Below are 25,005 nucleotides of genomic sequence, written 5' to 3'. Positions count from 1 at the left end.
CAGTACATCCACTTAGAGTTGAATATGTTTAGAGGTGGAAAGGGAGCTGAAGAATAGAGCTGGAGGTCAGAGGCAAACAACCTCAGGGCTGGAGAAACCAGAGAGCAGGAGACCTCAGGCGGATGGCCTGATGGCTAGGACTAGACTCAGAAACAGATAAATGTTGGCTGGGACCACCGGTGCAGGGACAGACAGAACATCAGCCAACTCAGGGTCCAGCTGGGTGTTGATTATGAGGCTTTACAGCTAAGTCTTTGTGGAGTTGGGCAGGCCGGGGCATTGATGTCTCAGAGACCCAGCAGATTTCCTTCTAGGTACCTAGATACCTAAAGAAAATGACCAGACAAGTCCCCAGGAAAGGGGGCTTCTCAGGGTATTCAGGTTGAGGATCAGACAGGAAGCCAGTCGGTTCTGGACAGGAAGGTTGCATGTTCACGAACCGGAGCTGCATCAGCTGGAAACTAGATAAAACAGGAGGAACCAGGTCATAAAGCCTACAGTATTTAAACATAACAATCTGGAAAGACAAGGCTCTGAACAAACTGACAGTCACGGACGTACGAGACACTGGCAGGAAGTGAGGGAAGGGATTAAAAAATAAAACAGGAAAAACTACAGAGTCCTGACAGGAAGTCAGATCATGACAGAACATATTCAGTGTAACATCTCAGTCATTGTATCACATACACCCACAACGACTCTCTCTGTCATGTGCCTGACTTTCTGCTCTGACTTTTTTTATATTTAGACATTATCAGACTGCTGAACCTCCATGATGGAGCCAGACTGCAGCTCCAGATGTTTGCTACTGAGCTGATGTTCTGTTAAAACAGGAATTATCAGGAAGAGTAGAAAAGTGCTTTTAGTTTCTCCTAAATCAAAACATTTGTCAGCAGAGACATGTTTATGTTGTGAGCAATGAAGATTTTCTGAAATGTGTCAAACATATAATGATGTGTATTTTAACCAAAACTCAACCAATTTCTCAGCAACGACTGGTAACCATGACAATGAAAGTGTAACTGAAGCCAATTTAACACTGGACAAGAAACCAATCAACCTGTCATCAATGTGAAATGGAACAATCAGCATTCACTCCCAGGTCACATGACTCTGCAGTCGGTCCCAGCGCCGATGACACCTGTCACCTGTCCAGCATGCTCCAGAAATACTGCAGCTACACCTTTGAGCTGTACTCAATAGGTTTTAAAAAACACAAAGCCACCAACTGAAGCGTCCCACACGGAGGCTCAGACACTGATGGGAGCAACAACCCGTGATGAGACGATCCGTGTTAACAGCTGACTGTCTGAATCTGCCTGTGTCTGTAACTGCATGTGATGACGTTGCCACAGTTGAGTGTCTCTCTCAGTCTGACAGAGTGAGAGGATTAGCTGCATTTAACAAACCTGCTGATACCAGCTCAGTCTAGTGTTTGACTGTGAGTTAATGGTTCACTCTCCATGATCCAACACATGGAGGAACAAGCCTAGGGAGGAGGAACAAGACTACTAGACTTCATGTTGTGTTTCCTACTAGTAGCCTGCATTAGAGTTAACCTGAGGAGAAAAAGACTATCTCACACACACACACACACACACACACACACACATTCACATTATTAGATCTTCTAATCCTTACCTATAACCAACACTACTGGGACCTGAGAGGCGTATTAATGGTTGTAAATGTCATTGTTCAAGGTAAATGGTAAATACCAACACAGGCTTCTGATTGGTGGAGAATGAAACACAGTCAAATACTGGAGGACAGGAGACTATGAGAGAAGACTTCAGCTCATGTCATCCATCAGCACCACTCAGATTTTAGAAAGCAGCAAACTGTGGAGGTGTGTACATGACAGGCTGCTGTCTGTGTGTCTATGTCTCTGTGGACGTATCAGTACTGCAGGTTGTTGGTGTGTAGAGTTGGAGAAGAAAGCTGTCACGAAAGAAGAAAACTGGCTGCTGTGGGTTAATGAACAAATGTTTTGAGTGTTGGAGCTCCAAAAGACTGAGGCCACGTCCAGTTATATGTAAACTATGCAGTAGTTTAGTAATGTAGTTTAATATAATATATTAGTTTCTATAGAGCAACAGCTGTGTTTTGTTGTACCTCACATCACTGCCAGTCATTCTGCAAAGCAAACCATGGTGTTTAAAATGTACATATAATATAAAGCTGAGGCTGCAGGAACATGATCTGGAGTTGAATTATAGCAGCACTGGAGAAATGCTGGTACAGATCTTGTAATAAAGTCCTGAGAGGACGAATCAGTCTCATCCCTGTAAGTATAGAGATACAAGAAGGACGCAGCATTTCGCTCCTCCCTGCAGGTAGTAGCGGGGCTCTCAGCTGCTCTTTAGTGAGAAGTATTCTGTTGGTCGGCCATTATCGTGAACAAAGTCCAAGGTCAGTCCACAGCATGCTGTTATTGTCCAGAAAAGGCTGCTTCAGTCAATTTCCCTGGAGACCAGAGAGCATGAAATGGTTTCTGAATGGTTGCTGCAGTGACTCACACTCCACCATTGAACACCAACAGATCAGAGGCCATGACACACACTTCCCCTCTGCCTGCTCACTGCGCTGGTGTTGTGTAAGAGAAGGTGAAAGACGGGCTGTGTTTCTCTAAGTGGATGCTAATTAGACAGCATTAGAGCCGGGTTCAGTTCTCCCTGAGGACGGATGATGTAGGAGAAATGGGAGACATTGCATCAGAGTCACTGAAATTCTCACTACATCAGCTATTAAATACAGATGGGCCATGAAGGTGGTGATAGACCCATTTACTGTAAGTGTGTGTAAGTTCAGTCAGGTTCTTAGCAAACTGTAATAAAAACCTGCCTGTCATCAGAAAATAATGCTCAGCCTCAGACTAACGTTCACTATGTGTCTGTGTGATGATAACAGTGATCCACAGAATAAACACATTACAGTCAGCGATCAGACTGTAGAGCAGTCCTTTGTAATGACCTGACTGCTGGTAATGACAACTCCAAAATAACAGGAGATACTAATTAAACAGTGTGATGTAAACACTGTTCAGCCATGACGTCACCATTTCAGCATCAACAGGTCAGTATGTGTCATTCTGTATCTGATGCTTCAGTAACACACCACAACCAGCAGCACACAATGTGTTTCCTGATGATGAATCCACTGGACATAGGTGATCCTCCTCCATCAAGCTCCAGCACCTGGTCTCTGTCCATTAGTCCAGTACTTTGATATAGTACGTGTCATCTAACAGGAATATTGATCATTTCTTTTCCCACAGTCATGACGTGAGTGTGAGACCTGAGGGTCCTGTTGCTGATGTGGTCTAAGGACAGTGATGTGGATTTGTAGTCATTGTCCTCACAATGAATAGTGGGGTCAAAGGATGGTGAGAGGGACGAGTGATGTTACTCTGACACCAATATGTGAATGTCTCTCTCTCTCTCACTGTGTCACTGTGTGTGCGTGTGTGTGTGTGCATGCATGTGTGTGCTTGTGTTCAGGACTACGACCTGAGTCAGCTGCAGCAGCCTGACGCTCTGGAGCCAGAGTGTGTCAAAGTGGGAATCAGACGTCTGGATGAGAGGCCCCTACACTACGACCACCAGTACCCCCTCCGCTCTGCTGCCCCCCACCCAGGAGACATAGGAGACTTCATCCATGAGGTAGGACAACACTGTGTGTGTCTGTGTGTGTGTCTGTGTGTGTGTGTGTGTGTGTGTGTGTGTGTGTGTGTGTGGTGGGGGGGGGGGGGGGGGGGGGGGGGGGGGACAAATACTGGGTTGAAACCTCAGAGAAATGTTTGTCAGTGTTGTCAGTGTAAACCTGCAGGTGTGAGCACTGAGCACATGCAGGTGTCAGCCGACAGGAAGTGATGAATCACCCTGAGTGTGATACAGACAGCAGTGAGCGGACACTGTGTCCAGACGGACAGGATTAGCTAACGTTAGATCTTTTGCTTCTCTCAGCCTGTTTCTATCCTGTGATATCAGGCTTCAAAGGTTCAGGATGTGCAGTTTACCTCATCATCTGACAGGATTCAGGGATACTGAAGTTCAAATAGTTTCTCTCAGAGCGGTTCAGAGCTGCTGCTATGAGAACTCACACACTCAAACTTTGATTACTGCTGATCAAAACAGAGCACAGAGCCTGCATTCAAACAGGATACCTCACAAACATGATGCATTCAGTTCTAGGCTCAGTGTTTTCCCCAAGTGTGACTGAGTGCACAGTGACAGATCAGTGAGATGTGGTGATGGGAGGAGACCTGCCAGCCTCAGGTTGATTAACAAGTAGACCTGGTGTAGCTGAGAGAGTGACAAGCAGACAAACAGAGACTGTGTCTGACTTAATGAGCTTTGTAATGGTCAAGATTAGCTGCACTCAGACATGGTCCAGCCTGGATTCAGTTCAGTTAAACAGACTGGCTCCAAGCCACAGCACTTTAAAGGTTCAGGCTTTGAGACTCTATCACTTCCATCTTCCACCTTTAATATCTCTAAAGGTCCATGTAGTATAAAGGTAGATGTCCATGTGTTGTTTGATTATAAAGCAGGTCTAGGTTCTATATTAATACTGTGAAAGTATCAAAGCCTCATTCCACAGAGAAATGCACACAGCCTGTATTCAGAAACTGAGCCTTAAAACCAGCCGTCAGGACTTCTGGAACTTTGTGGTGTCACAACAAAGCAGTCACCGCTCTCAGCCATGCCCCATCCACCATCCAACCTGATTTTGGTTTCTCTGAGTGTTTACCTGAAATCTGATATATTTTTATTGAATCACTCAGAAAACAGTCAGCCAATCAGAAGAGAGGCTGAGAGCCTCCTCTCTTCTGACTGGCTCACCAACCTGTTGTTACTATAGCTCCAGAGAGAAGCCTGAGAGAGGAGATGTAAAACTACACTGAGATGGTTTTTGGTTCTTAAAACCACAAAATTATCTTCAGATAGGTCAACACTTCAAATGAAACACTGGAGAAGAAGAAAATATGGAGCGTCACTGTTGATGACTCCAGTGAATTCAAGTAGTTGCACCTCCACACAGTTTGTGATGGTTACTGTACAAAATTATTGTACACTGACTGGACCGTTCTTTATAATCTGACCCCACAGCAGGGAGGAGGTGTACACTGTCTGGTTTTGTGTGTGTGTGTGTGTGTGTGTGCATGCGTGCGTGCGTGCGCTCTCTGCCTTTAAACCTTCCTTAAAGCATTACAGCCCTCAGATGGATTAATTGAGTCTCTTAGTTAATCACAGGCTTCATGAGGAGACTCAGCTCTTCCTTCAGAGCTGATAACTGTTGTCACATCTTGAGCTTGGCACTGAAGAATCATCAGTGTGTGTGCTGCTGATGCATGTCGCTCTGTTTGTGCTGGCTGCCTCCATATTGTTTGTGTGTGAGTCTTTTTGGTCGGGCTGCATAAAGACATCTGCCAGGCGCAGCTATGAATAATGAGCGGGACCTGTCAGACATGGCAGCCTGATCCAGACAGCTTAATCCTGCAGACATGACAAGCCAGTGCCTCTTGCCCTGCCTCTCCCACTCCCTCACTGTGTTAATGCTTTCCTCCCATTCAGTGTCAGGGTGGCAGGAGTGTCTTCAGTCTGATGACAGACATGGTCCACAGAACATCTCCACAGTTTATCAGATGTACTGCGCTCATGTCTGAGCGAAGGAAACAACAACTCTGTTCTGTTAGGACAGAACCTTCATGTGTCAATGTTCATTTTACATGTAGGTCCACTCCACCACTGTACAGGCTCTCTGAGGGAATTCACGAAGATTGTGTGTATGAAATGTTTGTGTGTGTGTATGTGTTTGTGTGTGTGTGTGTGTGTGTGTGTGTGTGTGTGTGTGTGTGTGGGAGGGGGTGCTGGGTTTAAGTTCAGGCTATGCTAGGTAATCTGCTGAATCTCCTCCTAGAGATAGAGGCAGCATCTGTCCACCCTGACCCAAATCCTCCTCCATAATCCCTCCTTCCCTCTTTCTCGCCCAGCACTCCCAACTGTTCATCTCCACACACACACACACACACACACACACACACACATACACATCCCTCTCATCCCGGTCTTGTGGCTGTTCTCTGGGGGCTGAGTGAGGGGGGAGGGGGTGATGTAGAGATTAGACAGGCGGGCTAGTGATTAGGAGGCTGACATTTGACAAGTCCCACATATGAGGGAGAGGGAACTTGGCTCCTTTCAGACGGTATGAGCAGGTCACTGAGGGTCTTCAGACACAGGTCTTACACTGCATGGACACAGGTTTCTATAGAACCTGTAGAGTTACTATAGAAATATTATGGGATTACTATAATCCTGCAGTAGATGTAGTCAGAGTCTTGTAGCTCTCTCCACCATAAACTCTGCCTCTCAGATATTCTGTGGAGAGTGTGGGCTGCTGTCACATAGAGACGATCTGACAGCAGCAGATATCTCACACAGACCTTCTCTGTGCTTTAACAGTGATGTGAGTGTGTTCTGTGCACGTTGTGTAGCACACATCAAATAGGCTCTTTGTGTTTGATCAGTCTTATTACTGCCCTGATGATCAGCCCTAAGCTGATCCACTGGGTCTCATGGTGAACCCATCATCATGTGTAGATGTGACGCACAAACCAGGTTCAGTAAAAAAAATTTCTGGTTTCATGAGCTGCCGATGATCTTTCCTCACCTTCCTGTCTCATCTCTTTGTTTTTCCAGGGCCTGAAGGCAGCAGACAACGACCCCACTGCCCCTCCCTATGACTCCCTGCTGGTGTTCGACTATGAGGGCAGCGGCTCAACCGCCGGTTCCCTCAGCTCCCTGCACTCCTCCTCGAGCTGTGGAGACCAGGACTACGACTACCTCGGCGACTGGGGGCCACGCTTCCGCAAGCTGGCCGACCTGTATGGCGGAGGGGACGATTAGCACCCTCAGCTCCCACCAACAACAACCACCCTCCCCACCCAACCCCTGCTCCAAGGCACAGGTGTGGGTGGAGCTAAGGCAACACGAAATGGGGTGAAGACGGGGTTTGGATCAGCACTTCTGTATTACCACAGGACAGCTTGTAAAGAGACCTGCTGCCTCTCGAGGACAGTTGATGACACTAGGGACCATGCTGACTCTGGGCCTAGCAAGGCCTGGCAGTGGGGAGCATTCAGGCTAATGGACATTATCATCTGAGCATTTGCCCCTGAGCTAACAGCCAGAACAGTGCGCTCAGAGGGACGTCGTCTCTGCGACAGCCATGCTACAGACGTTCATCTACACTTGAATCTCACAGTACAGGAGCACTGGGCTCAAACGTGCCTTTTTGTACATTCTTTTGATTGTGTCCTGATTCTGTACGTCGCTTTGAGGCTCCGCTGCTCTACAGCTGCAGCTGGAGGAGCGCTTCGCCATGATAACGAGTGCATGTGTGTGTTCCACATCATTACCTTTACATGTGTGTGTGTGAGAGAGAGTGTGTGTGAGTCATTTCCGCAGAGTCACACTGGATGGACACTAAAGGGCAAAGCCTATGATGAGACCGCCTTGGATGATCCAACCTGCAGAAACATGGCTCTCCTGTGCAGCTCTGGGTGTTAGCACTTTTCTTTTCTCTCTGATTCAGTCACAAAGTTCTACAGTTTGTAGATCCTAATGTTCATCACAACTGCTGTCATTACATATGTGACACAGTGACACATTCCAGATAGTATATCCTCTCTCTGAGGCACATGTGTGTAATCAGGCGCAGTTTATGACACAGTAAATTTAAATAACCTTGTCTCTGAATCTGCAGGTTTTCACAGCAGGAGACTGAAACAGTTTTTTGAGGAGCAGTTTAAATATTGTTGTGTCCTCGCTGTGTTTCCACTGATGGGGACTTGATGGGATGTAATTGACTTTATTTGCAGGTTGATAAAAATACAGAAAAATACAGCGATAAAATATCATTTCATTTATGTGTCACCAACAAAGAGTCAATGCCACAGCAAAGAAAGTAAACCTGAAAAATAAACCCCCACCATGAGGATAATGAACAGAGTCATGAAACATGCTGAATATGACAGAGACAGCAGCAGTGAACGCGTGAGTGATTCAGGTACAGCAGACATGTTCTGATGAATATGTATGCTATATGTATGATATATGTATGATATTCAATGACCTTTAATCTGCTAATTAATCTGTCCTACAGAAGAACTTGGACTTTATGAATCCAGCTGATGTATCTTTGCATACTGCAGTGGGGCAGTCACAGATGTTACAGCATTTCTCTGTGATGATATCAGTTCCATATTTGGATCTTTTTAGTTCCTGGAGGATAAGGAGGTACAGGAAACAACATTTTCCATATGTGGATATAAATGTTTGTGACTGAAGTTTCACAAAATCTCAAACAACAGCTAAAGTGTTTAAAATTTTCGCACCACTCTGTTTCTGTCATGTTCAAATACAATCAACACAACACATCCATGTGGATCAGGTTGCACACAATCACATCACAGTGTAAAAGTGGCAGAGAAACCTCACACACTGGTCTGAACTGACTGAGCACCACACTGAAGCCAACAGTAAAACCAGGACTCAGTGAGTCCACCTGAGGAGTAGACCAGCTCCTGTGTCACAACATCACAAAACTTCACCAGCTTCATGAATGGAGAGGCTGTGCAGTTCAGTCTGTATGTGGGGGAGAGACAAGTTCACTGAGCGAGGATACAGCCTGCATCACAGAGCTACAGCTGTAACACTGAAGGATGTGTAGATAACAGATGGTATCAGTGCTTCATTTCCTTATTATAACCCTATTTGCCCTGATCAGCTAACAATGATCAGCCAACATACTCTCAGTCTTTCTTTTGTACAAGTTGAACATTAAACTTATTCATGTGCAGTTCATTCTCTTCGTCACACTTACACACTGAAATCATTGTCTCAGTCTGTTTCAGCTCCTCATCCTGACTGTGAGAGCAGTGACTCTGGGCCAGTTGATGAGTCAGAGCCTGGTCTTTGTCTGTGGCAGCAAAACACAAGTCATCATGAACTCATGGGCTAACTCAACACTGACCAGGGCTGACTATTTACAAAAAAACACATTCACAGGGCTTGAAGGAGCCTAATAGTCCAGCAACATGAAGGTGATACACACCTCATGCTTCAACACTTCTTAATACATAGGCTCAGTCTTTTTCCTCATTCAATAAGAACATTTGCTCGACCAGCTGTTATATTAAAAGCTCAAGATTTTCAGTTTCCTGTACCTTCAAAATGAAGTTTACCAGGAGCAATGTCCATGGTGGTCAGACTATATAAGGTTGTATAAGGATGCATACAGCTGTATACAGCTGTAGCATTGCCTCCTGTTGAGTCACTTGTTTCTGTGGTTTCTGTCAGTGAGCAGACATTGGTCAAACCCAGAGTTGTATAGCAGAGCTTCATATTTTTGCAGGTAGGTTCTCCAGAGCTGCTGAGGAGACATGTACAGTAGTGCTAGACTTTAGATAGATCCCTTCTGTTTTTGTTTTGCTTTTATCACAGTGTAACTTATGCAGCTGGTTGCTGATAAAGGGAGTCATCAGTCCTCGTTTTGTAGCAGAGACACTTGATACTGCTGTGGTGGATTAAAAAAGGCAATGTTTTCTTTCTGCTGATGATTTGCCTTAGTGTTCTCTGGATACTCACTGTAAACTGAACTGTACAGATTGTATTTTTTCTCTTGTTGTTCTTTTGGCTGTGGTCACAGAAAATGACATGCTATTATCCTGAATCCTTGTATATGTGTCATTTGGATTACAAATTAAAACGTTTTTGCATGTTTTTATCTTTTCATTATGGGAAAACAGTATTTTTCACATCCTTTGCAAATAAGTTAAACACCATTCACACACATGACAACACAATAACACTACTGAGTTGTAAACACACTGACACTTTTCCACATTAGAGGAACATATTAACCCATATAGAGTGTTGTTTGTGTCACCTGATCAATTTCAGCCCAGTATTTCCTCTCTTTTAGCTCTATGTTTGGTCTCCACCAGCTTCTGAGGGAAATATCTGGCTCTTTAGCTGCTTGCTGACAGAGGCTTCTTACAGCTGTTTCTCTGAAAACAGTTGCTGCTGTGAGAGTGAACCAGAGCAGTAAAGATCTGTCCAGGCAAATACTGAATTAAAAGGCTAAAAACCTTTGTCATTTGATCCATTGTCAATATGATAAATATTAAAGAGTACTGCTAGTAGCATAGCAGCTGTAGGTAGAAAACTTTCATCAACAAGAACAACGTGTAAAGAAACACTCCAGCAATTTAGTTTTACTCTTTTTAAAGTTGGGGTTTAACAGGAGACAAATTAAAGACATGATGGACACAGTGAAAGCAGCAGAGAAATGCCACATCTTTAAAACCTAAGGTGGTGTTGGAGGTGTGTCCAAGCTGGGTTCATCGCCACTGTAACAAACAGTCATACAGTCTGACAGATAGACACTAAATACATGTGGTCCAGATCCTTCCAATCCTGATTTCAGTAAAACCTTATGGAGAATGTTCAGACTTTGGTTCTTACAGGACGTTTCAGCAGCAAGATGCACTGAGATGGACTGACATCAGCAGAGATGATGAAGATGCAGTGGGCACATCATCATCATCGCTGTAGCTCAGTCTTCAGGGAGTCACGGTTAGTCCTGAACCATGTTCTGAACCAGGCCACTTCATGTGTGCACATTAACCATAGATTTAGCTTTTGAGCTAGTCCTGACATGTTTCCATCGATGTCTGATGTTTTAATGTTTTAATGTAAATTGTCACAAACAAATCGACAAACTGATGACTCTGATGAGGCCAACCACTGGATTGTCTGTGCTGGAGGTGAACAGTCTAGAACAAATACACTGAAAAAAAAGATTTTTTTTGGTCTTGTAATTATAACCTTGATTATTTGTTTAAATTTTACAAGGAAATATTATTTCAGTGCTTTTACTTTAAAATGTCACCTTTTATTTAATGTGTTACTTGATGTTTGTTTGTAATTATGTATCCTCATTTTGATAAGTAAATATTATACATCACTCCAAGTAATATTAACTTAACAACTGTATCGACTGTACAACCTGACATAAGCAAGTAAAATTTACTTGGGTAATAGGTCAACTTGCAATATTGCACATGCTCAGCAGGTGAGGTCAGAGTGCGTGTACTTTGAAGAACAGGATTCCTGGACAACACACCTCGACTGGGGGATCGTATGGGTGCTCATTTGATGAGACAATTGATGGACGTGGACACTTGGGGTATGTATATGATTAATTCACTTTTTATTTTTATGTTGGCTCATCAGTGTTTGAATATTTTAGCCTGCTAGCTAGGTAGCTAAGGGCTCCTCCGCTCTTCCCGCGTCCGGACCGCTTTGGACTTGAGTCATAACGTACTTTTTCTGAGGTCAGCGGACACCAACACGCTTCTGAGCATAGGTAAACATGGCTACAGTGTGATAACTGTCCAGTGTGTGTGTTACACTGAACGTGAGGTGCCACTTTCGTCAAAGGTAGGGCGTTCCTGTTGTGTTTTGAGGTCCGGTAATGTTAAAGTTTACACAGAATGGAGTTCATGAACAAACCCCGAACAAAACTGACAAACCGACACAGACAAAGGGGAGCAAAAAGACTCTATAGACACAGGAGGCAAGGTGATTGCACACAGGTGAAACACATCAGGGCAGGGTCTAATCACTACACAAACACAGGACCAAGACAGGAAGCAAAAACACTGACACACATGGAAACCAATTACAAAATAAAACAGGAAGTGCAAAAGTCCAAAACACAACAAAAAGTGTCTGCCATAGCAAACCATGACAGAACCCCCCCCCTTAAGGGTCGAATTCCAGACGACCCTCAACCAAAACACAAACTCGGGCGGGAGGAGGGATCCAGGGGCCAGTGGACAGCATCATCTGATGCTCAGTGGCAAAACAGGGGAACTCAGGGGGACCTCTCTGGAGGTCGAGCTGGAGGATGGCGTCGCCCCTCTGGAGGGCGAGCAGGAGGACGATGGCGAAGACGGGGTCTCTCCGGAGGTCGGGCCGGAGGATGGCGTCGCCACTCTGGAAGACGAACAGGAGGACGGCGACGAAGACGTGGTCTCTCCAGAGGTCGAACCGGAGGATGGCGTTGCCCCTCTGGAGGGTGACCAGGAGCCGACCTGGTACCAGGGGCAGTAGTCAGCTGGACCACCGTCAGGACACGAGGAACAGGGGAGACTTTGTCCAGCCCACCCAATTCAGGAGCCATGGAGGAATCGACCGGGACCCCCAATGCTGAGACAGCTGATGCGCCGGCCGGGATGGTCGACCCGGGAAGTGGGGCAGGAGCCGACGAAACGCCAACTGGAACCCCCGACGCTGGAACAGCTGATGCATCAGCCAGGGTAGTGGGCGAGGGCTTCTTCCCACAGGGGAGTAGAGGTTCTGGACACCAGGGTAGCTGGGGCTTGGGCTGGAAGCTGGGGACCTTGGACTTCGGCCTGGACCGGAAGCGAGAAACCTGGGGCTGGGGCCAAGGCCGAGCCTCCCCATGGTGACGGGAGCCGTGATTACCTCGCCTTCTTTGGCTTCCACGAGATCCCCTGAAAATTGCCAGGCGAGTTCCCCTGAAAGGGGACTCATCAGGGTCCTCCAGGTCAGAGTCCTCCAGGTCCGAGTCCGAGAAGGGGTCAGGCAGCGTGAACAGAGATCTGATGACCGACGAGGGCGCTTGCTGACAGAATGGATGAACACTCAAAAAAGCCATGAGGCTGGCGTAGACCGCTGGGTCCATTTCTGGTCGGTTCATTCTGTCAAGGATTTTAGGGGTAAGTAGGACCCAAATGCAGCCAACTCTTGGGAGAACGGTATAGACAGGTTTATTAGCAAAACGTGAACTTGACATGAACAAACCCCGAACAAAACTGACGAACCAACACAGACAAAGGGGAGCACAAAGACTATATAGACACAGGAGGCAAGGTGATTGCACACAGGTGAAACACATCAGGGCGGGGCAGACAATCACAACTCAAAAACAGGACCAAGACAGGAAGCAAAAACACTGACACACATGGAAACCAATTACAAAATAAAACAGGAAGTGCAAAAGTCCAAAACACAACAAAAAGTGTCTGCCATAGCAAACCATGACACTAGTAAACTTTACAAGTGTTTCTTGGTTAAACTTAATACTTGTTGGTATGTAGACTTTACTTGAGAATATCCTAAGTTAAATTTACTAGGAATTTGTGTGTGGAAATTGTTACCAAGGTTTTTTTTAAGTAAATCACACTCCACATGTTTTTCAGTGTATGACAGGATGAAGAAGGTGAAGGTTCTACTCTTTTTGTAAATCCTCAGGACATTTACATTATTTGTATGTATACACGATGTTACTGCTACAGTATCTGTGTGTTAAAACAAGCGAGTGGTTATTGTCCAGTTAAAGTTAGGGAAAGATTATCATCAGGGTTAATATTTGAAACTGTTACAACCCGGCTCACAGGGGAAAGGGAAGCAACACAAAACCCAGTTGGTAATAGGTATAAAGTTGTTTATTGTATCGTAAATAGTAGAAATGATGGTTTATATGAAGAAAAAAACACAAACCAAGGAATGGGGCCGATGGGTGCTGTCCAAATCAAAAACAGAATATAACAAAAGAGGACTCTTTATGAGCTAATCAGTACAAGGAATTATCCACTTGAAAGTAAAAGGAAAAACAAAACTGGCTACCAAGGCCGACTAAAGAACCAAAATACACCGGAAACAGCACCCCTGCACCCACTTTTTAACAATACAAATGGCTACCAGCAGATAAACCAGCAAAATCGGTGGCAGTATTAGATCTAAACCTGACCCCACTTCCAGGCTTTTACATTTTCTCTCAGTCGCTTTGGTTCGTTTCTCAGATCAGAATTGAAATTCTCAAAACTACTTGTTCAATCTTCACATCATTGTGTCACTTGTGCACATCAAGAAAGCAGTTTCTCATTTCTTTGAACAAGTTGCAAATGCTTTGGTTCATCATGCAAATGATTATGTACAATTCTCTGCTGTTTCCTACATTATCAGTTGCTTATGTCATGTTGATCAAAATGTATTATAATGGGTCTCTGTGAATAGTCTCACCCCCCACAACATTTAGGCATTAGTTCATCCCATAAGTCTTTACATGCAAAATGGTTGAACAAGTTGTCATAATATGTCAAACATATCTCTATACATTTCCATTAGACTTATTTTTCTAAATCTGTCCTGAATTGGTAAATTGCTCCCAGGTGAATCTTGACTTTCTCTAACGAAGGGAAATGTGTGAAGCATTTGATCAACAAATGATCAACCAGTTTTCTGAAATAGCTCAAAGGTGCATCTCATGAACCAACTGGCTAGTATATATATATATATATATATATATATATATATATATATATATATATATATATATATAGCCGGAGCACAACACAATGTTACAATGTTTGACAATGGAAGGACAAGGAATTGGACGGGGTCAACAGCCAGAGAGAAGAAGAAGAGGAAGAGGAGTGAGGCTGCGTGGAGGAGTTGGGAGGCAAAACAGAGGAAGAGGCAGAAGAGGCCTTTCTGTATCGCAGTGACATGGTCTGTCAAAAAATTACAGTACAAACAGTAAAAGCGTAAATGTGAATCTTGTCCAGTCTCTTGCAATCAATACACTAAGGTGTAACTTACAATTTACAATAACTGTCATCAAAACTTTAGCCACAGTTTACATCAGAACATCCCTCCAGAGTACACTGTTATATTGACAACACGACTAAGCAATTTGACTGTCTTATCCGTACACAATAATACAAGGACTTTTCATCTGATGGCAGTGACATGTTCATTGACACAGATATTTACTTTTGAGAGATGAACTAAAGATTTTGAGCAAGAGACTGGCTTTTGCAGGTAATCCATGGTGTTTTGCTATTTGTACGAATTGTTTTGAGAAATTCACTTACTGTTTTGCAAATTTCGAGGATGATTCGAGAAATGTACCAAAGCGATTGAGAAAAACTGTAAGATTAATAGCAGTAGGTCACAAAACAAAACTGTCGCACAACAAACGACCACTCTGTGCTATCACAAGGTTCACACTCTACAAATGTTCTTACAACAAAGAGGCGAGCTGCCACTAACGGTCAGCTGCCTCGACTGACAGACGGGCCGGAGCTTTATAGCTGGGGGTTCCTGATTGGGCGGCAGGGATTGGCCAGCTGCAGACAAACCGCACCAATTAGGCTAGAGAGGGTGGAGCATCCGTGTGGACAGGAGTAGGCCGCTTGGCAGGCAGCCTGGCAAACAGAAAAATTAAACACAACAAAAGAGGCCAGAGTAGTGGCTGTAACACTCCCCCCTTAAGATTAAACCCACAGGTTTTAACTTGACATTATGTTCAGTTTTCCATACTGAACATAATGGAAATATATACACATCAATGAATACTCTTGAAACTATACTTACAACCGGGACAGCGCATCAGACAACACATTCTCTGACCCTTTTTTGTGTTGGATTTGTAGATTATAGTCCTGCATGAGCAGGGCCCACCGCATCAGGTGCTGGTTGTGGTTGTACATACGGGAAAGAAATGTGAGAGGGTTATGATCGGTAAACACTGTTACTGGCAAAGAGCTGGACCCGAGATAAACTTCAAAATGTAAGAGTGCCCACAGCAAAGCAAGGGTTTCCTGCTCAATGGTGGAGTAGTTGACTTGGTGCTTGTTGAACTTGCGTGAAAAGTAAGATACTGGATGGTCTACCCCATCAGCATCTTCTTGCAACAGCACAGCGCCGGCCCCAACGGCGCTGGCATCAACCTCTAACTTAAAGGGGCGAGAGAGAGTGGGACTGGCAAGCACAGGAGAATGGCAGAGGAGTGCTTTTACACTTTCAAAAGCATGTTGGCATTCTGGAGACCACACAAAATCAATCTTTGGGCTGAGCAGAGTGGTTAACGGATGGGCCACGGTGGAGAAGTTGCGGCAAAAGCTGCGGTAATAACCTGCCATGCCTAGAAACCGGCGCAGGGCCCTCCTTGTGAATGGCACGGGGAATTCTTCGATGGCAGAAACCTTCGCTTCTACCGGCTGCACCTGAATTTCCCCTAGGGGAACGTATCTATCCATCTATCTATCTATCTATCTATCTATCTATCTATCTATCTATCTATCTATCTATCTATCTATCTATCTATTTAGTCAGTATGGACAGGGGTGGATGATTAGAGTGATGATGGTCATGTGACCTCTACTCTAACAGATGAACACTCAGCTAATCTGCTTGATCATGACTGTGTGGACGGGTTTTGTTCAGATTTGATTGACAGTGACCGAACATTCCACCAACTGTCGCCAAACTGATTCAAGTTGAGCCCCGCCCACTTCAGACCAGTAAGAAGACATACACAAATATTTCACGTGATTGTGGGAGGAGGGTGAAGCTGACTGACTACATGTGTGTTCAGTCTGTCATGTATCTGACTTCAGAGGATTCAACCTCTGGATTTGTACTGTTCTATAACTAGCACCTATCTATGGTTTAGCCTGTCTCTCCCCCTGTTCATGCTGGGATAGGCTGCAGTTGAGCTGAACAAGATGAGTTGTCATTAACAGATCATGAATGGATGAAGACCAGATCATGTGATCAGTGGAGGAGACTAAAGACTGACACAGACCCAGCATTTGTATTCAGCCTGTGAGTCCCAGTCTAGTCCTCAGTCCTTGTCTTGCTTCCCTGTGGCAGCTTTAATATCCTCCTCTTCCTCCTCTGGCCTTTTATCTCCACGCTCACATGAAACACACAGAGTCTGTGGTTTCCAAGCCCAAAGGCACATCAGCACTATCTTCCCCCAACAGCCTGCCATCCAGAGAGAGGGGAGTGTAAACCAGCCCCTCTCCTGAGATCACACACAATTAGACAAACACATTCGCTCTGCTAAACAGCTCTCTTTCTCTCTGTCTCTGTGTGTGTGTGTGTGTGTGTGTGTGTGTGTGTGTGTGTGTCTTCAATCCTGAGAGTAGTGTGTGTGTCTGCCTGTATCTAAAGTTGCAGCTAAACCAAAAAAGGAGTGATCAATAAGTCATCTTTTCTTTAATTATAGTAAACAGTTATACTGAATCTCATTCTGTCTGCAGGCTAGCACATTTAAAACATGTCTTCTTTGACTTCTATAAAAACAATAATTTTTAGCATCATGGCAGTTGTAGCTTCTCAGACACCAAATTAGTTCAAAGGTCAGTTCACTCATATCATAGAGTCAAACATTCACACACAGGTACATTTTTCTGTGAGTGACAATGAGAGATGGATGCAGCTGACAGGACTACTACAAAAACATAAATCACCATAAATCAGCTGCAGCTATTTCAGAACCTGCTGCCCATGTAGGACCAGAACCAGAAGGAAAACACACCACAGCTGTTTTAAAGTCCTCACACTGGTGACCTGATACTGTATGTTTCTTTATTGATTTTAAAATCCTTTTAGTTGTTTTTAAAGCACTCTCACATGCTTTTCTATGAACCAGTACAGCTCCTCAGATCCTTTGGTACCAGTCTGTTAGATGATCTGGGGTTCAGGACTAAAACCTGTGTAGAGTCAGTTTTTAGCTTTTATGCTCTGAGCCGTTGGAACCATCTCCCTGAGGACCTGAGAGCTGTGTTGAGATTTTCAAATGTAAATTCAAAACCTTCCTCTTCAGCCTGGTTTTTAATTAAACAGTCATTCCCACGTCATTTTATTCACTTATTTTATTGTATCTATGTTGTAAATTGTTATTCCATTTTTAACTTTTAATTTATTATTACTCTTACATTTTCTTAAATGATATTATAGCTTTTTAAATCTATTTCATTGTGTCTCATTCTCATCTTTCGTATTTGAGTAGTCCTCTTCTTTTTAGCTCATCAGTCGTTTGTGAAGCACTTTGAACTGCACTGACCTCTGTGAAAACCGCTATACAAGTAAAGTTTGATTGATTGATTGACTGACTGACTGACTGACTGACTGGCTGATTGATTGATTGATTGATTGATTCATTCATTCATTCATTCATTCATTGGAATGTGTATGTGTGAATGTGTATGAAATATAAAATAATTCACTTAATGGTTTGTTAGCAGATAAACATGATGACACAGCTGTACAGATGTGATGTTTGAGTTCAGGTTAAAACAATTGAGCACAAACACAGATGAAACACAGATCAGGCTCTGTGAGCACACACTGATCAGCCACAGCATTACAGCAAGGAGCTGCTTTGACACAGACACAGCTAATAGAGAAGACCGAGCAGTTAGTTATATTACCTTTATTACCTCTGCTGTTGGAGAGCTGCTGTAATAGTTTGACACCATTGTGTGTCATTGTGATTGGCGAGCTGGTTAACTAGATCTTTTTGGGCATAACTGCAGTTCACGATCTTGCTTATCATCTGCATTGTTTCCACTCTGATTTTATTCTGAAAGTCCTGGCCGGAAATTGTGATTCCTATCTTTTCGCTGCTTTCGGATGTTTGTAAGCTCGTCCACCCAGTCACATATTATGTTTGTCTGACTGATTTACTGAACTCCTGTTATTTTCTTCATAGCACACATTGTATGTCCACTCCGTCAGAGGTTTGTCAAGGCTGCACGGAACCTTTGTAACTTCCTTTCAGAACTTTTCAGAATAAGAAGCTCACAATAGCTTGAAATAAAGCATTGCTGCAAAAACAAACAAACAAACAAAAAAAAAAAAAACAGACGGGCAGGCCACCAGTTGTCCACCACTGGTCTATTCTGTCTCACAGATGAGTCAGCGGGGGATCAGGAAGGACAGGCAGCACAGCACAGGACTGCAAGTGGAAATACTACATCTGGTGCTCTAGGGAGTCCAGGTGTGGCCCACAGCAGGTGCATCTCTCATGCTCTGCTCTCGAGATCAACCTCATTCTCTGTCACACGTGCAAAGCTACACCAGAAGCTACAGCTTTGTTTCACCTGCTGGAGAAGGTGACCACACTTAGTCCCTTCATACAAATCCAGAGACAACTTGGATTAAGGTCATCTGAACCTGACCACAACAACATGGGTGTGCCAGGTAAGGTCTGTCAAAGCTGTCCAGTCCCATCTTAACATCTCAGCACTGTGGAAACATCCATGGCCCCAGGGATCCACTCAGAGCTCTAGTGCCCCAGTACCTGCACAGGACAGTTAAGACTTTGGCAAAGCAGTAGAGTACATGATGGCAGTCCTTCAAACTCTGACAGAGCTCCACACACATTCTGGTGGCGAAGGTGTATTCAAGAGGACTGTGACCTAATGTGAGGCAAATTACATCCAGCAGCGTGCAGGTCAAAATCCACTCTGACCACCTCAGATGGTTTCAGATAGACAGATGGTAAAGGAACTCTCCCATTGGTGTCAGGTGTGGGAGAACAGCTGATGTCAGGTATTAAACCACAGAGACCTCTCTCTCTGGAGGAGTCAGGAGCTGGGGCTCAAAGGCGATAGGAGGAAGCTTGGTCGGGGCCAGTGTGGGCCAGTCATCCCGAGAGAGAGAGAGAGCTGCATAGAGCAGTGGTTGTCGTTACGTTAATTAGTGCTATTCTTCCTTTTGTGTGGTTTTTGGTTTGTGTTCCAGTGCTCTACTGCCGGTTTTTTGCTATAGTTTACTCAAACTGTGAATAAAACTCCTCCTTATTTATTGCTGGAATCTGGTTTCCTGTTTCGTTTCTGTTTGCCCAGTTCTTTTAATTTAAGGTAAACACAAGAAACTTGTGCTACAGAAAATGGACCAGACTCAGTGAATAGCTCCCTAAGCTTAACATGTACTATGATAACTATTAATTTAGCTATACAGACTAATGAGCAGTGATAACTAACATGTCTTTGGGGTCATCAGGTGGGAACCTCCTTTCACCAGTGTTTCGTCTAGTTGGTCCCACGACACCTCCAGGAGGCTAGACAGTGATCACTGGCGTCCCAGAGTCACTCCCCTAATGCCAGCCATCACTGCTCCTCACACCACAACTATTTTCTCCTTTATCTTGCCTATGCTACCACAAACAACACTATCATCAACTAGGACAAAACACACTAGCAGATTCAGCAAACAAAAACCCCTAAACAGTTCTGTTCTGTTGTGTAGGACTAGATTTTTTTTATTATTATTTTTTTTATTTTTTTTTACAGAAAGTGGCGGCCATTTTGAATGAGGGAGGTAGAGTCAAGGAGAGAGGCCTTTTTGAGCTAAACTCTCCCCTGCCGGATTAGGCTGTGCTCTACCTCCCCCTACTCCCCCACTCTCCAAGACAATGAGGGAGGTAGAGTCAGGGAGAGGTGCCTTTTTGGGCTAGCTCTCCCCCGCCGGATTAGGCTGTGCTCTACCCCCCCCCCCCCCCCTCCAACACCACACCATTCAACTCACCTAAAACAAAGAAACTCACCTAAACAGACAAAGACACACTACAAACCAATTCAAACAATACAAGCAAACAATACAGGCCACCTCACCTGGACTAACCGCATGGTCTCAAAGAGGCTCACACAGGCCACACCCCCCACTTAAAAACACTTCCGCTTCCTGGATTTCTTCCTTGCTTCTCCTAAGAGTTTGTCTATCCTAAGTGCTCCCCCTGCTGGGCCCCCAGCTACCATTACTTCTTCTCATCCAAATCCACTGACTGGATGTTTCTGCCTCATCTGACATGTCCTTTACTATTTTCCTCACACTCTGTCCACTTGCTCCTAACTCCCTTACCAAAGAGACAACAGACCTTGCTACAAATCCTCTACATCCTACTTCCACTGGACAAATCCTAACCTTCCATCCTCGCTGCTCTGCTTCTGCCCCTAACTCTACATACCTGAGCTTTTTCCTTTCATATGCTTCTTCAACTAAGGCCTCCCACGGAACAGTCAGCTCTATGAAATATACTTTGATTCTGCTCCTAGACCACAAGACTATGTCAGGCCTTAGCTTTGTACTGGCTATTTCCTGGGGAACAACAAGCTTTCCTCCTAAATCTACCTGCATTTCCCAATCACAAGCATCTTCTAAGCTGCCTTGCCTTCTTGTTGTCTTATCAACTTTCTCTCCCTCTTGAACAAACTTGATTGCAACTCTCTTTATTTTAGGTCCTCCTAAATTTGCCTGCCTCCGTAACTCTTCAATTCCTGCAGCTAAGCTTTTTAAAACCTGGTTATGTCACCACGTATACCTGCCTTGCGACAGACTAACCTTACAGCCTGACAGAATGTGCTTTAAAGTTGCAGTACCTGAACACAATGAACATAGTGGGTCTCCATTTACCCAGAGTTTTAGGTTCTGGGGAGTTGGCAATACATCGTAAGTTGCCCCTATCAAAAATCTAATACTACTTTCCTCCATACTCCACAGCTCTTTCCAGCTAAGCTTTTTCATGTCTACACCTTCCCAATTCACCCACTGTCCCTGCTTAGCCTGGGCCACTGCCTTTGCACCCCTTAATATTTCCTCCTGTCTACGAACCTGCTCCACGACTAGCTTTCTCTTCTCCTTGGGACCTGCTCTACTCCACACCGATTTGCCTGGGCCAAGCCCCAAGCCTCCCCGGCCTATTTGGACATTACCCACAATCTCTGTATGCCTGAGTGTTGCTTCCGCCTCCTTCACTGCCATTCTTGGATTCCACTTTCTTTCCTTGATTGGGTTTGGAACCACCTTACTAACTACCACATCTTTACTCCCAGATAACAGGAGCTCTGTCCTAACCTTGGTACATTTAAACTCCTCCACTAGACTAGTTACTGGGAGCTGAAGTATGCCTTTCCCATACAGTGCCACCGTGCTTAAACATCTAGGAACACCTAGCCACTTCCTAATGTAAAAGCTAACTAATCTTTCCATTATTTTTCATTGTTACCTCCCTTTACACTTCTCTGACCTTTGAAAACAGATAGAATAGTGGATTTAGTCAAACATAATTTTATAGTATTAAAGTATAATTGTCACTCTCAAAATTCCCTCTCACGCAAACGTTGTAACCAAGACAGTGTGATCCTGCAGCTGTTTGCTAAAGGCAAAGAAAAACCGGGTAGCCCCACCATGGAAAACAATAAACAAGACTTGGGACAAAAGAACATGTATCAGTTGCTCATGGTATACAATACAAAATGGTAAGAGTTATATTTGTTATAATGGTATTTGTGGGATTTTGTGGGTGTGAAAAGTTTTTGTACAATATGTTATGTCATAAATCAAAGTTTATATTTATTATAAATAAATGCTTAGAGTACATATTTGCTTTAAAATATAGAATAATAAATAAATATAGAATTTGAAGTCTCTGGCTCCGCCTGCCCATTGGACATTTACAACTGTGTACACCAAGCAGGTGTACTGGCAGCAGGTGTGCTGTGTCATAGGTTGTGGCCTGTTCATTCATGTCATTACACAAATGTAGTGATCGTCAGGAAAATCAGAAACTGTCATAAACTATCCATCTTTAAAGTAAATCAAGCAAGCATGTTTTTGTGCCCTGTCTCTGCAGCGGATGGCAGAATCTGTCAAGTCCACATGCACTGGCCTGTCCGTGGCCCCTACACTATAGCCACCCCAATTAAACACGGATGGTGGACAATTTGTGGTGCCAAAAACAAATCTTCCACACTCATCAGAGCCTCCCTCCTCCAGATAATCAGATATGACATGAAGTGGTCACTGCAGACTCGTCGTCCTGGTCCCATAGCCGGACTGCGGCGTTTCAGTGCAGCTAGCCAACGGCGCAGTGTTTGAGGTTTGTTCAGAGGAAGAAGATGAAAATGGACAGATTTATCGCTCTCTTTTGTGCAGTAATACTCAGTTGAGCATCCAAGGGCAATACAAAATGGACCTTCTCATCTTTAGCTTTCTCCTTTGCTCTCATGTTTATACATTTTGATTACTGACAACTCCGAGTAGCGAACAAGCTAACAACATCCATAGAGATCAATGAAGAACCCTTTCTATAACATCACCATTTGGCTTGTTCAAAGACAGCTGCACCCTGGTGGCGAAGAACCCAAATGACTATTTATTACTATTTGAATTTCAAGTTTGATTTCTGAACCATATTTTTACCCAAGGTAAAAAGCTAACGAAAAAAAGATCTCAATTAAAGCACTGTAAAATTATAATAATATACTAGAAAATTCCAGGGAAATTTTGAGTGCCACGGGGGCTACTGCCGGGATGAGTACATGATTTTTTTCCAGTGTTCAAAAGTCACCCTGATCATATTCTGGTTTAGAGAAATGTCTTGATATAAAAGACTCTGATATAAAACAATGTCACATCCCTCCATCATGTATTACATGGGAAATAGATCAAATCCATGTACAGTTTAAAAAGCTAACAAGCTAAAACCTTAAGTAGTTAAGTTAAATAAATAATACAATGACATGATAAAATGTGATCACCACAAAGATTTTTTATTAAACTTCCATTAACTTTTGCTGATAATTCATGGAACAAGAAATACAAGGAAGAAAAATTCATAAATTTGAACAGTTTAATCTGCCTAAAATGCATTTGTAATAGGCTATTTACATATTAAACTCAAATCACAACACAGGAAAAGTGGTGTTTTGTGTGTCCGTGTTGACCAGCAGACACAGCAGAGATCTGCCAAAACTAAACAAGACTTGTCCTGAAGAACAAATCAAGCAGGCTTATTAATAAAAAAGAGCAATATTTAGATTTTACATTTAACAAAAAAGGGAATAAAAATCAATCAATCAATAAAAAAGGTGGTGATAAAATAAATGCATTCAAAAATAATATATATTAATAATTGTATTATTATATAATTAATTATATAATATATATTTATATAATATAATATATATATTTAAATTAAATACATAAACTGTAAATAAAATTGAAATAAAGTGCAAATGACTATAGCCTTATAATCAGCAGATTCATTTAACAATTGCTTCAGCAGTTTTCATTTTTTCATGGCAAAGTTGCTCTTTGTATCTTGAACAAATAAACAACCAAATCAGTGAACAGTCAAAACAGTAAGTTTTTAACAAGCTAGAACTTCTTTTTTTATCTTCAACTCTTAATGAGACACTTGGGCCTGCCTCTGAGACACAATCAGATCCAATCTGGGTGGAATGGGAGAAAGGCTCACTCTCAAAGTAGCTTTCAACGTTGTTCTGAGTCTGTTTCGGGCTTTGGTTTTAGTTGTGGCCACAATGGAGAACCCTGATTCACACAGGTATGTAGTTGTGAATGGGAGAAGGAGTTTCACAGCCCTCAGTGCAAGACATGGGTACTCCTTTGAGACAGCAATCCAGAAGGAGCCCTGGTCTAGTTTGCCCCACTGCAATTTTAAAGTGCTGTCGGTGGAAACTTCCAGAAGCTGTGATTCCAGATGTGAGGGCAAAGCAACATCATTTCCAGTGGGATCCACAGAAAATGGGTCCAAAATCCACGTGTCCCTCTCTGGGATCCTCAGGAAAGTACTCATCAAATTTCTCTGCCAGCTGTGAGAGGTGCTGAGAGACTGAGTCACTGATCATCACCTGAGGGCAGTTTTCCAAAATGTCAGACAAAAGTGGAAACATGTCCATCTTCTTTTCCTGGGCCCTCTTTGTCCACAAAAAAAGTTTCCTCTTGAAAGCTTGAACTTTGTCTGCAACAAAAAATATGTTGCTGTTTCTTCCTTGAAGAGAGATGTTCAGCTGGTTCAGTAGTGAAAAAATGTGACAGAGGTAGGCAAGTTTTGCTGTTAACTTTGTGTCGGCATAGTAATGTGCAAAAGGAGATTTTTTCTCAGTGAGAAAAGTGAAGACCTCATTCTTCAGTTCAAACGCTTGAGGACCAGTCCTCTTGAGCGCCATCTCACTTCACTGTGATAGAGCAGCTGGACATGATCTGCTTCTATGTCCTCACAAAGCTTGGCAAAACATCTGGAGTTCACAGCATTGTTTTTAATGAAGTTGATGGTTTTCACACATATAGTCATCACTTCGTGGAACTCTGG

General features: G+C 43.6%; 1 protein-coding gene across 2 annotated transcripts in view; it reads left to right on the top strand.

The window, feature by feature from the left end:
* Positions 1–9,797, top strand: part of LOC130170725 (cadherin-2-like) — a 72,659-nt gene extending 62,862 nt beyond the window's left edge. For both annotated transcript variants that reach the window (XM_056378310.1, XM_056378311.1), the window contains exons 15-16: positions 3,501–3,662; positions 6,702–9,797. In XM_056378310.1, coding sequence (XP_056234285.1) covers positions 3,501–3,662; positions 6,702–6,908 — 369 coding nt within the window. In that variant the 3' untranslated portion in view covers positions 6,909–9,797. The remainder of the gene's footprint in view (positions 1–3,500; positions 3,663–6,701) is intronic.
* Positions 9,798–25,005: the final 15,208 nt, after the last annotated feature.

This window comes from Seriola aureovittata, chromosome 6 (assembly GCF_021018895.1).
Source record: "Seriola aureovittata isolate HTS-2021-v1 ecotype China chromosome 6, ASM2101889v1, whole genome shotgun sequence".
Classification (NCBI taxonomy): Eukaryota; Metazoa; Chordata; class Actinopteri; order Carangiformes; family Carangidae; genus Seriola; species Seriola aureovittata.
This window is presented reverse-complemented; position numbering and strand designations above follow the sequence as displayed.